Source organism: Nicotiana tabacum, chromosome 5 (assembly GCF_000715075.1).
Source record: "Nicotiana tabacum cultivar K326 chromosome 5, ASM71507v2, whole genome shotgun sequence".
Taxonomy (NCBI): Eukaryota; Viridiplantae; Streptophyta; class Magnoliopsida; order Solanales; family Solanaceae; genus Nicotiana; species Nicotiana tabacum.
In genome coordinates this window covers 134,860,180-134,873,851 of record NC_134084.1, presented here as the reverse complement: position 1 = coordinate 134,873,851, position 13,672 = coordinate 134,860,180, and the positions used below count along the sequence as shown (strand labels likewise).

The following is a 13,672-nucleotide window of genomic DNA, read 5'->3' as shown; positions in this document are numbered from 1 at the left end:
TTCCCAACCGATGTGGGATATTGACATATTCAACAACTCTTTTCATATCTGATTGCATACCTTGGATGCTTAGAAATGTAACTTATTACTTCATCCAAAAAAGGAAGTTTGATGGAATTTTGAAATTCAATCTCTTAAAACATTATTGGCATTTGTCAAATTGCAACACTGTTTTGAGCAAATGCGCACATTTCTAATCGATTTTTAAATTTACAGGTATTTGTATTTTGGTAGCTGAGCATGAAATTCCAAAGAGTGCTTGGGATCAGGTATTTCTTTAATTGGTATAAAACTCATAGATGTTTAATATGTTCCTTGTTTTTCCTTTATATTTAGACAGTTATTTTGGTTTCTCATTATTGTCTAATTAAATGCATTGCACCGTTGCATATTAGTCCTCTACTTCTTTGTCAGTCGGGACGCTCTTCTCATAGTGTTAGTAACCAGCAGAGAAAGCCACCAGGATATGGAGTGTCAAACACTAATTTGACTTAAGTATTATAGCAGTGGTTGTTGAATAATGTATCTTAATGTAATGACTAGAAAAGTTTAAATAATTGAATAAATATGTGTTTTTAAACAGTAGCTTGGGATATCTCAATGGTGATAAGAGTAAGTGCTGTCACAGTCTTATGAAACAGTGATTGACCAATCTTTCCATAGTTTTGTTCTAATTTCCATAGTATCTTTTTCCTGTCTGCCTGGTTTATACAAGTGCTGAACTTATCGAAAGATATCTGTTGGTTGTAAAGTTCTTTTGTCATGAAAGTTGTTTTTTTTTAAATCTAGTTTCCTTACCAGATGTTAATTTATTTTAATTCCTTCAACTGATATTATAGTTTTTTGAACAGATTTCTTTATGAAAAGATATATCTCCGTTAAACAACGTGTGAAACTCCCTGCAATGAACTATCAATTCATTGAACATGTTACTTCATGAAGCAATTTGCATTAGCATGTTCTTTTGGTCTTCTTCTTAAAAAGAGGCGGCTATATATTCCATATATGTTGCTGGTCGAGTAAGTTATATAAAAATGACATAAATGTTGCTAGAACAGGAACGAAGGGATAAGGTTGGTGATACTTCTAATTCAATACTTGCACCATTAACTTCATCTCACTCTGAGCTGCAAAGGTCATGACTACGCTTGATATTTGTTAATATCTCATCCTTTCTCTATAGAGGAAAAAGAAATTGACGTGACTGGGATTGAACAAGGAAATGGAGGAATTTTATTTCCTTTTATCTTATCAGAATACACAGACATTACTATTGTACTAAATAAAACTTGAGGAATATTACATGAACTAAACCATTCCTTTACGATTATCCCCATCATCACAATCAGCTACAGCTATAGTTGTCGTGCTGTGCTCATTCTTGTAGGTATAACTCCTTGCAGCAAAAACATAGACACACAAATTTACTGCTGTGATTGTAGCCAGCAACCAGTAGAAATAGTCAAGGCGGCTGCTATTTAGATCCTTCCCAAACCAACTCTTGCCACTGTTCTTTGTGATATGATCCACAATAGTTATCAAGAGGCTGCTAATAAAATTTGCAGCACCAATCACACTAAGGTAAAGTGCGATGCCCAAGCTCCTCATGGTATCGGGTACTTGGTCATAGAAGTATTCTTGCAATCCCACTAGGGTAAACCCATCTCCTATTCCAATGATAAGGAATTGTGGTGCTAGCCAAAACACACTCATTGAAGCTGAACCCTCAAAAGGATTTTTATGAACAACATTCAGTCTCTTTCTCTCAACCAAAGCTGCAACTACCATACTAGAAACCGAGAAGATCATTCCAATACCGATCCTTTGGAGAATACTAATGCCTCTCTCATTTCCTGTTGCCCTTCTCATGATAGGTACAAGGATTTTGTCATAGATTGTGACAGATATTATCATGCCAACTGCTGTCAGGGCATAGATTGAGGCTGGGGGAATCTCAAAATTGTGAATGATTTTCCGGTTCATTGTCACGCCTTGTTTTATGAAAAAAGTTGCAGCTTGTGCTACACATATACCAAATGGTAAAGTGGTTAGCCAAATAGGAATCATGTTGATAAGTAGCTTCAGTTCTTCCACCTTGGTCACGGTTGTAAGTTTCCATGCATTCTGTTCTATTGAATCTTGTCTGTGATCCAGGATTGCGGCTTTATCAAGGAACCTGTAAAGTAAAATAAAAAAATTGTATTCAATACTATAATCCACCTTTCCTGAGTAATTGCATAATTAATCATGACTACGTTTCGAATCTTACTTCAGCTTTGTGGTGTGGCCTAAGAGCTTCCTTTGGGTAGTTTCTGACTTGGGAACTTCGTGTAGATGAGAAGGATTTGAAGGAAGATGAAGATTTCTTTTTCTAATTGCAGCTACTAGCACCTGTAGCATGGGTGTTAATGGACTTCCAGTTGCTTTTCTATAACGATAGGATGGCCGCCCTGCAATGAAGATGGCTATACTAGAAGCCATAACTACTGTGAGTATTATGTCTGCCATAGCCCAGCTAACATGCTCTTGGACATAAACGATAAGAGTAACACCAAGTAATAGGCCACAGCATAGCCCAAAGTTCCACCAGTTGAAAAAGGACATCTTCTTTCTCCTTTCTTCAGGATTTCCATCATCAAACTGATCAGCTCCAAAGCTCTCTAGAGAAGGCTTGTGTCCTCCGGTTCCAAGAGAGATTAAGTAGATCGCAAGGAAGAAAATTGGCTCGTGGACCTTCCTCGGTTCATCACAGAGGTTACCATCACAAGGTTTTAAGCTTGGGACCACTCTAGACATTGTCAAGAGAAGCAAGCCCTGATCCACATTTAAGCGAGAACAAATAAGAGAGCATTTTTGGGTGCTGGGCAAACAATTATTTTTTTTATAATTTCTAAAAGTTCCAATGATTCTACAACCAAAAATTGTGTTTATGCAGAGACGACAATGTGATCCAAATTCCTGTTGTTTAAATATGATTTCCAGGAAGTATTTATTTGCTATCTATAAGTAGAGGATTGTTACCAATCATTGAAAGCTACAATATGGATATTAGCCGATTTCAGCTTCTTACACAGTTCATAGTGTTACTACTTAGTAGAGTCAACAGCTTTTGCACATGCTTTTCTTTATTTTATGGATATACTCTTAACTGCCATTCCATGTTGTAACTTGCAAGGAGCAGAAATTGTGGTTACCAGGAAGTAGACCGTGGAAGAGACAAGAACGGTGGAGAATCTTCCCAAGTATGCGTCAGCCAGAAAGCCTCCAAGCAATGGCATCAAAGTGGTAACTCCTGACCAGTAGTTCACACTTTTTGCTGCTGTTTTGAGGTCTTGATGGATGACTTTTGTTAGGTATATGATCAAACTTGTGGCTATTCCAAAGTAACTCAGCCTCTCGCTGAATTCAATCACTGTTTGAAAGGTAACAATTTTTCAGTATCTCCATTTACATAACCATAAAGGAGCATGTTCAACAAAGTAATAAATCTAATGACATTTAATTTTAACCAACTTAAATTGCGTATAATCCCAGATCACTATATGGGGTAAATTTTTCTACCGCTTCGTGTAATGGCATATAGAATAATCTTCATGTATAAGTTGTAATTCTTAATATCCTTATAAAAAAGGTGTAATTCTTAATATAAACAAAGATGTAATGAACAAAAGTATTGTGCTAAGATACTGCATAATATTTGGGGCCAGTAGGATGGAATCTAGGACTAGGATAAATCTAGGACTATTGCAGCAGCAAGAGAAGGCATCACTCTATTATGCAATTTATCCTGGGATATAGTTACCATATACTTTTTTTTCAGTTCCTTAACTTTGGAAAAATGAAAAGATGTTTGCATAGAGCAGTGAGTTATTTACTTCTCCATTGACCACAGGCTTTCTATCGGACCATGGCCAACCAAGTGTAGAAATATCTATTTCTTGAACAAGCTGTAGCGCTTAAAAGGTAATGATTCTATTCAGTTAATTCTTGATTAGTCATTTCCTGACAGATGAACTACTAAATCATATAAGTTTATGAGCATTTATTGGATGGTATAATTCTTCTGTTATCCTCTGTAGACAAAATAATTGAAGAGAAAGAATAAAAAAAGGGCAGCCCGGTTCACTAAGCTCCCGCTATACGCGGGGTAATTGAAGAGAAAGAATGACTCAAGAAAATAATCTGGGAAAAGAAGAATCACAAAATTCTGAAATTCTTAGCCAGTTTTTGATTTAGGAGCTTACTCAAATAAGTTTGGGTTGCACAGAAGCGACTGAGCTAAAAAACAGTATTAGAAGGAACAGTTTCAATAACATGAAAAATAAGCACTTTTGAGGAATATCCACCCTCCCCATATCTGTCTGTTCTTTGTGCTTCAAATTCTTGGTTTAAGTGCTGGTTTCAGGAAGTCCTGAATATTTCTTAATCGTGGAGTTCTTTCCTTGTTAAACACCACGCAGTTATCAAACTTACAATATAATAATAGTAACTTGACTCCTACCTCTTGTTATTACTTACCTTATTCCAATCATGCAGCCGTGAGCATCATCGAAATGGAATGATTAACAGACCTGAAACCTAGTTTTGACTTGTATTTTTAAGAGAGTGACTTGTAATTTAGTATTTCACCAACATCACTTGTATATGTTAGAAGCATCTATTCTAGCTTGTGTTAAGCTCATGATTGTTTACGATAAGCTAGAGCTCTTTTTTATCTTTAGTTCTATGGATAGCTGGAACTTACTGGAGAGATAATTGTATATTATGAACAATCCAAACTGAAGAAGCCATTCCAAAATTTCTTTATCTTCAAGTAATTATAAATCATGAGAGGGAGAAAAATTAGACACATAATTGAAGCTATTGCATGAGTGCATTCCATTTGTTGGATAGATACTTACCAATGATGAAGAGGGAGGCCTTCCAAACACCAGTTGAATCCCTAAGAGGAACTCTTCCTTTATGATCGATAGAAGAATCATAAACCCATTTTTCCCCATCTATTTCTACTGATTCTGCTTTCATTACCTGTTCTATCTCCATATTTATCCTATCCATTTTCGGGCTCTATGATATCAGAGAAGATATATCAGTACTAAAGCAGCTGAGATAAGAAGCTTGTTGGCTGGATATTGCATGAGTTTGTACATATTATATAGGAAGAAGAATCCCTGCTCACTACTATTGTGGAAATTCCTGAGAGTGTGAGTGCCAAGAAGTGTGAAAGTAAATGGAATTATAGCCAATGATTGTGACTTGAGGTAGACAGACAACTCTTTCCACTAAATTAAAGCAGCACTTGGCTCTTAACAGCGAATGGCATCGATGCTACAATCAGATTCTTCTATTTGGAACTCTTGGCACAAAAGTGGTCATGATAGGTATTGCAGAGGCCTAAATTGACCTTATTACAAGAGGCATCAGAGAAGTGTTTTGACGGTTGTATTATTTTGCACCTTTGAAATATTAACACCTTTTTGTTCACACTGTTCCTTGTTTCTATCTTTTATTTTGTTGATAGGATTCGAATACATACTGTGCGTGTGAAATGTTGGATTGCACTCATGTATGGTGTTACATCAGATGCTATTGGAAGAAGAGTGTAATATTAGGGTCCTTATTAAGGGGATAGTTTACTATTAGAAGGATATATAGGAGTAACCACCAAGAGGTCTCAGGTTCTAATCCTAGTTATATAGTGTGAGATCATCTCGACCTTTTTAGGCAAACTTCACCTGACATATGTTTGTGTGGGTTGCAGTAGGCAGCCTGATGGATTAGTCGAGGTACACACTAGCTAGTCCGAACATCATTCTCACAAACAAAGTGCAATAACTGATATTTTTAACTAATGTTCAAAATATGAGGAATTTTGTTGTAATTCCTAGTAACTGTAGGTAAATTTTTTGTCGTTCTTGGAAGTACTATAAACTTCTTCCTTTTTTGTATAAACAAAACTGGCATTTTATTTGTCTTCCAACAAAAAAGAGTACAATGATCTGAGGGAGCTGAAGCTAACTACAAGCTTCCCTAATTAGTTTTGAAGATAGTTTTAAACTATGTTTGATACAATGGATCGACGATGAAGTAAATGAGAGTTAAGTCATATTTTTGAATCATACTTACCCAAAAGTCAGTTGTTTATTTTACTTTCCTGGCTTGGTTCATCTTGGTGACTGTTACAACAAGATAATGGTGATAATAAAGGCCACTGATATATCTGATTCCACAAAGTAGATTAGTACATTCTTTCCATTTTACATGACAGGCTTGTTATTTTGAGCGGTTTTTAACAAATATTTTCTTGGTTATTTGGAGAGCTAGACAATGTGACTATTTGAAAATACATTTAGATTTTAAAAAGAACAAATGTCTGATGTAACAAATTGATTCTTTGATTTTAGTATTGCAAAGTTGTAATTCTTTTTGGGGAAGGAAGAGAATATTCAAAAAGCAGGATTGCATTAGACAGCAACCAGGGTCTGAATTTTTTCCATTTAGTTCATTGCTGGTTGTTGCCTAATGAAGTGTGTTCATATCTCAAAGCCATAGCTTTAATTTGGTATATTAATAGGAGAATCAAGGTTATAATTATTTTACTTAACTGCTACAATTAAATAGGATATCTGGAAGTCAATGCTATGTAAGAACAATTACTATAAACATGTTCTTCCACCAGTAGTATTTTAAGCTGAATTTTTGTGCTTCATTAACCCACTCCTCTACATCATGAAGGTGTGGTGGAAACTATAGTTCAAGTTTAGTTTTTTTGGAGGAGATTACTTATGAAAACTTCGGATTTGTGAATTAATTATAAAAAGTTCTTAATGTTTCCTTCTTGATAGGGAGGTGAGAAGGCTGGTGGGATGCTCAAAAATACAAATTATATATGTAACATTAAATATAAAAGGTTAACATCACCAGGTTGGTTGTGGTAGGATGAATAAGGTTGTTCCACTCTTAAACTAGAGATATCGGGTTCAAGCTCTAGAAATAAAAAAATCTTGGTACAAAGTGCTTTTCTTTTAGTGGATATTACGTGTAAAGTGAATACGGATTAGTTGGAGCTCAAAGTAGGTATCGAAAAAAAAACATAGAAAATGTTAACGGTGGGAAACGTATTAAATTTAATTAGGGTAATATTCCTTAAAGCAACTTCTCAGTTTTCTCACATGATCAAAATGTATTCAACAACTAAAATAATTACCTCGCCGCCCTCAATCGCAAATGCATGTGAAAGTAATTGTATGTACTAAGAAAAGTTCCCACATACAAGCGACACTATCAACATGTTACTTGACAAATACAGGTGAGTGAAACTTCCTAAAAGTTTTTAAAGTGGAGTAGATGCCTCACGTACATTAAGAAACTAAAATCAACGTGTTGGAAATTCTTAAAGTAGAAGTGTGCAAGAGGAAGAACTTTGTCCCATATTGATTCAAGGCAACTTTTTGTTACCACTGTATAAAGTGGACCTTTGCTACGTAACGTACCTCTACAATAATATACTTAATAAAATTTATAGCCTATTCTAAAAACACCTTAACTCTTAGCGAAGCCCAAGCGGGAAGGAATAACCAGCTAGTATTGTATCTATTTGTTACCTATTGTACATATTAAATTTAATTTAAATTCTAAATTCGTCTCTAATACTACGCGGATTAACATACATGACATGATATATATATCCCATCTCACAAGTAAAAACGAAAATTTATTTTAATTTCTTTAGAAAGTCAGTGACTTTAACTCTATTATATTAGAGTTGTAGTTGGAAGAAAATTCTGTTGGTTTGTGGCTCCATTTCTGAATTAGGAGAATGTTAAACCAAAAATACTACTCCATAAGGTTGACCAGTCACCACTGTGAATGCATGCATATAGTCTTAACCAAGTATAGCAAAGTCAAATTTTGGTGTTTGCCAAGATTTGCCTTTCTGGATGCAATTACGAGTAAAGAATTTGATTCTCTTGAAAAGTGAGACACCCCCAAAATGACCCCAGATTGACTATGTTGTATCACTATCACCTGATATTAATGATAGTAATGTCTTTGTTCTTCAATTCTAACTAGTTAAGTTTTAACCTACCGACCACCTAATGGGCAATGTCTGATAATAACATCCAATTACAAACCAGCTTCTACGTTACAAAATTAATTAGTTTCTTGAGTTTCAAGGTTAGTCGGCTCTCGTGTGAAATAGTGATAGTAAAAATAGAAGCCCATATTAGACACTAACTCTTAAAATACTATATGTCAATATCAAATACCCAAACTTAAATAACGATTTTTCTTTTTAAATATATAACTAGGGCTGTACATAGATCGAGTTGGTTCGGATTTTACAATTACTAAACCAAACCAATTGTGTCGGGTTATTAAATCTAAAGACCAAACCAAACCAATAAAACTCGGGTTTTTCAATCTCGATTTTTCTCAGATTTTCGGGTTATTCGGATTTTTTTCCGGTAAAATCTTTGTAGCACAAAACATTGCTCAAAATATTTCTTTAATCCTAGTAAGATCCGATTATATAAGGTATTTTTCAAGAAAATAATAGTACCAAATATGAGATGTGTCATGGCATTATCCTAAAATATTCAACAATAAAGACAATAAAATTATGTAATGTAAATATTGCTAATTAAAAAGCCATAATAAAATAAACATAATCTAAAAGTATTAAGTCATGCTAAAATAAGTAGATTAATAAGGGAGTATTAATTACATGACTAAACACTAAAGAAAAAATAAAAATAGGTTATACATTTTTATCCAAATTATTGCAAAACAAAAAATAGATATTCAATACATTGCCGTTTGTAGTATTGAATTGAATATTTTTTATTAGCATTAGTATTGATTTGATTTTGGTTTGGGCTTTTGTTAGCATTATTTAAGTTACTAATATTAATGTCTATAAAATTTGTTGGAACATTCAAAAGTTCTAAGTCCAACCTTGAAATAATACCTTAAAAGATAAAATTATGAAAAAGGTTAAGAAATATTTATAAATTACATCACAGTAAGTATATTTATATATTAAATGTATCTAAAATTTCTATATATGTAATGTCGGGTTGGTTTGGTTTCGGTTTGACTTTCTTTAGTTAAAACCAAGCTAAACCAATTATGGTCCGGTTTTTTTTTTTCCAACACCAAACCAAATCATAATCGGATTTTTTTCTCGGTTTGACTCGGATTATCGGGTTGGTGCGGTGTGTCGGTTTCCTTTGTACACCCCTATATGTAACTTGTTTATATGCTAATTCAAGATAGGGTTTTGAATCTTCCTTTTATAACAAACCTAGATACACTTTTATCCCGCAGTGTAAAAACTATGGGTTTAATTGAGCCCATAGCTTTTGCTTTGTCTAAAAATTTATTAAATATGTATAAATAATCTTTGATATGGTATTATGATGAGAATCAAGGTTAATAACCTTTTTTTTTTCTTGACGCAAGAATAGATCACGATATCTCTTAATTTGTCCTTCTTGGTGAGAAGGTACGAAGTGGTGGAGTGCTCACAAATACAAATCATAGTTGGCAAATAGAAAAGGTTAATTCGGCTGTGATGGGATAGGTAGGATTTCTCTATCTTTGAAACTAGAAATCTCGAATTAAAACTTTAGAAATAGAAAAATTCTTAGTAGGAAATATTTTCCCATAATGAGCTTTACGTGGAGCCAATACAGATTAATTGGGACTTCAAAGCATATACTAACACTGGATAGGAAATTTTTTTTAAAAAAAAACAGCTAGAAAAGGTTAATGGTGGGGAAATGTAATAAATTTATTAGGGTATATTGCGCAAAGCAACTTCTCTATTTCCTCGCATGTTTAAAATGAGTTTTCAACAACTAAAATAATTACCTCTGCGCCCCCAATCGAACATGCATGTGAAATACTTGTACTAAAAATACTTCCACATACAAGCGACACAATCAACATACTATTTGACAAATACTGGTTGGTGAAATTAAAACTTAAAAGTATTTGAAGTGGAGTAGATGCCTCACGTACAATTAAAAACTCAAATCAACATGTTTTTTTTGAACGAGATGTATGTTGGAACTTCTTAAAGTAAAAGTATAGAAGAGGAAATATGGATTCAAGGCAACTTTTTGTTACAACTTTAAAAAGTGGACCTTGCTACGTACCACTACAATAATATATTAAAAATTATACTCTATTCTAAAAATACTTAACTCTTGGCCAAGCGGAAGAAATATTTACTATTATGTATCTATATCTTACATATATACTAAGCAGGGGTTGATGGACCGTATCCATTAAACTTAATTTAAATTCTGGATTTATCTCTAACATTAAGATTATGATATTTTGGATCAAAATGCAAGATATAATATCTATTACGCGACGCCATCCTGAGATTCCTTTGAAGGACGACATAAGACTAAGCAACTGATGTCAGTGCAGTTACTATCTGCCAACTGAGGTCCCCTTCGTATGCTAGACGAGATTGTTAGTGCCGTACGGAAAAACCAATGTCAAGAGTAATTGAGAGAACATGAATGAGAATTGAGAATGAAAGAAAGTTTGATTGCATTAATGAAAGTTATTACTGAAAGGCAACACGATGTCGAGGGAGAGAGACACCAGTACAGAGAATTGTTTGCTTGCTAGAAAGTTTGAAAGCTTGATCCCCCCCCCCCAATAATCCTTAAAAAAAATAAACCAAAGTTACAAGACTAGACTTAACTAAGCTAGAGAAACATAATGGAAGTACATGAAATAAAACTACTCAATATTTATAATAAAAGGACTTAGTTTTCTGCAAGGCAAGAACAAGTCCGTTATCAGCAACATTGTCTTTGGCATCGCGGTCTGCGCGCGTGGCGCTGTTGATATCTGCCTGCAGCTGGGCGCTGGCTAGGGATATTGGTGGGGCGACAGAGGCACATGCGCACTTGTCACTTGGCGCATCCAAGACCACGGGGCCGTCTGTGGCGCTAGACGTTGGGAGGCTTGCTAGGACATCACTGGGCGTGCCCAAGGGGTCATGGGCATGGATGGAAAGACGCCCATAACATTCTCCCCCACTTGAGTTGGTGACGTCCTCGGCGCCTTACTTGCAAGATAATCATCAATTAGGCTCTTGTGGGCTTTGAGGTTTGTTCCCCTCTCCCAAGTATTCTCCTCTGCATCACAGCCCTGCCATTTAACCAAGAACTCTTGGTGATCTTTCCTTGAGGCATGAATCACTCGATCATCAAGTATAGCTTCAACACGCCTTTTCTCGGTTGAATTGGGGCCTCGAATACTGGGTATTGTGAGCTGGTTCCGTGAAGGATCCTCCATATATTCCCGAAAAGGTTTCAGAAGGCTGACATAGAAGGCGGGAAGAATTTTCCACCAAGCTGGGGTATCCACCCGATATGCAATTTCCCAATGCGCCTTTCAATGGACAAGGGTCCAATGTATTTTTGCAATAGGCGAGGGTCATGGACCCCCGCAAAAAAGTACCGCTTTGGTATTTTGACCATCACTTTGTCTCCTACTTAGTATTCAACAAAATGATGATTTTGATAAGCATGCCTCTTCATCCGCTTCTGGGCTTTGTCAAGATAGCTCTGCACTATCTCCAAATTTCGCTTCCATTATTTTGAGAAACTAGCAGCTCCAAGAGCTTTAGACATGTTTGGTGCATTCACGGTGTGTGGGAGTATTGGTTGCTGTCTGGTAACAATTTCAAAAGAACTTTTATTTGTAATAGAGCTCTTTTGTGAATTGAAACATAGTTGAGCAGCATCTAGAAGCTTCACCCAATTCTTCTATGATCCGGTTACAAAGTGGCGGAGATATTCCTCCAACATATCATTGAACCGCTCCGTCTGGCCATCAGATTGTGGATGAAAACTTGAGTTGTGACTCAATTTTGACCCAAGGCACTTATAGAGTTGGGTCCAAAAGTTGCTAGTGAAGCATGAGTTGCGATCACTAACAATGTCTTTGGGAAGGCCCCAATATTTGACGACATGAGAGAAGAAGAGTCGAGCTATATCTTCTGCTGATATATATTATGGGGCTGCTATAAATGTAGCATACTTGGAAAATCGATCCACCACAACCAAGATAGTTGTGAGATCTTCGACATCGGGCACTCCAGTGATGAAATTCGGGGAAACGTTTTCCCAAGGTTTCTTTGGGACAGCTAGTGGTTCCAAGAGTCCCGCTTGTGTCAAGCGGTCAGACTTGTCCTTCTGGCATACTAGACAATTTTTCACATACTGAGTGACGTCATCGGCCATTTCAGGCCAATAATATGCACGGTAAAGTAACGCCATGGTGCGTTCTTCACCAGGATGGCCAGCCCATAGAGTATCGTGAGATTCCTCCAGAAGAGTCCTTCGCAGATCTCCTCCTTTAGGAACATAAAGTAGGTTACCTTTGACTTTCAGGAAACCATCTTCCATGTAGAACTGCGAATCTTGCCCTGTCCTACCAAATCAACCAAATATTGTGCAGCAGGATCCTTGATGAGTAGATCCTGTATCTGGTCTTTTATGGTGGTGGTTACTTCGCTCCCCCATTAGGGTGGCGATTAGGCACACCGATGCTAGGTCAGCTCTCCTACTGAGCGCATCAGCAACATGATTGGTCTTCCTACTTCGGTGCTCCAGGTTGAAGTGGAATTCAACTAGAAGTTCCTGCCACTTGGCCTGTCGACCATTTAGCTTTGGCTGGGTCATGAAATGGCTAATAGTTGTGTTGTCTGTCTTGACCACGAACAGGGTCCCTAGCAGATAGTGACTCCAAAGGCGCGAGCAATGGATGAAAGCCAATAATTCTTCCTCATGGGCGACATAGCACAGCTCTGCATCCTTCAGCTTTTGGCTCTTGTACGCTACATGATGCCCTTCTTGTAGCAAGACTCTGTCGAGGGGCATAGTCGGATACATCCGTTTGTACCTCGATTGGCTTGGCCCTACTGGACATAGTTGCTTTTAATGCTTTGAAGGCCTCCACTCAACTGGGTCCCCAATCCCAAGGCGTGACCTTTTTAAGGAGTTCTGTCAATGGTACTGCGATGAGGGAGTAGTTTTTCACAAATCGCTGATAGAAGTTGCATAGGCCAAGGAACGCCCTTAAGAAGTGGATATCCTTAGGCGGCGGCCAATCTGTGATTGCCTGAATCTTTTGTTGGTCCATCTTAATCCGCCCTTCCTCAATGACATGTCCTAGGAAGACAATCTGCTTTTGATCTAAGGAGCACTAGTATAGCTTCACATATAGTTCGTGCTCCCGTAATCGGGCTAGGACCTTCCGCAAGTGCTCTAGGTGTTCTTCCAGTGTTTGGCTATATACCACAATGTCATCCAAGTAGACCACCACGGATTCGTCAATGTACTCTTGGAAGACTTGGTTCATCAGGCTGCAAAATATAGTTGGGCCATTAGTTAAGCCGAACATCATAACCGAGAAGTCATACGACCCGTGAAGGATCGCATTGTGATTTGGCTCCGTGGAGGATCATACGTATTTTCCCGAAAAGGTTTCAGAAGGCTGACATGGAAGACGGGATGAATTTTCCACCAAGCTAGGGTATCCACCCGGTATGCAACTTTTCTAATGTGCCTTTCAATGGACGAGGGTCCAATGTATTTTTTTCAGTAGGCGAGGGTTATGGACCCCCACAAACAAGTAC

At 36.8% G+C, this 13,672-nt stretch overlaps 1 protein-coding gene across 1 annotated transcript; it reads right to left on the bottom strand.

Moving 5' to 3' along the window:
• Positions 1-1,210: 1,210 nt before the first annotated feature.
• On the bottom strand, positions 1,211-5,180 carry LOC107786093 (protein NRT1/ PTR FAMILY 5.6). Its single transcript, XM_016607529.1, has 4 exons — positions 4,902-5,180; positions 3,195-3,412; positions 2,270-2,814; positions 1,211-2,176 (listed from the first exon to the last, which is right to left on the bottom strand). Exons 1-4 carry the CDS (start codon positions 5,056-5,058, stop codon positions 1,309-1,311), a joined length of 1,788 nt encoding a protein of 595 aa, XP_016463015.1. The 5' UTR covers positions 5,059-5,180; the 3' UTR covers positions 1,211-1,308.
• Between the last annotated feature and the right edge of the window lie 8,492 nt (positions 5,181-13,672).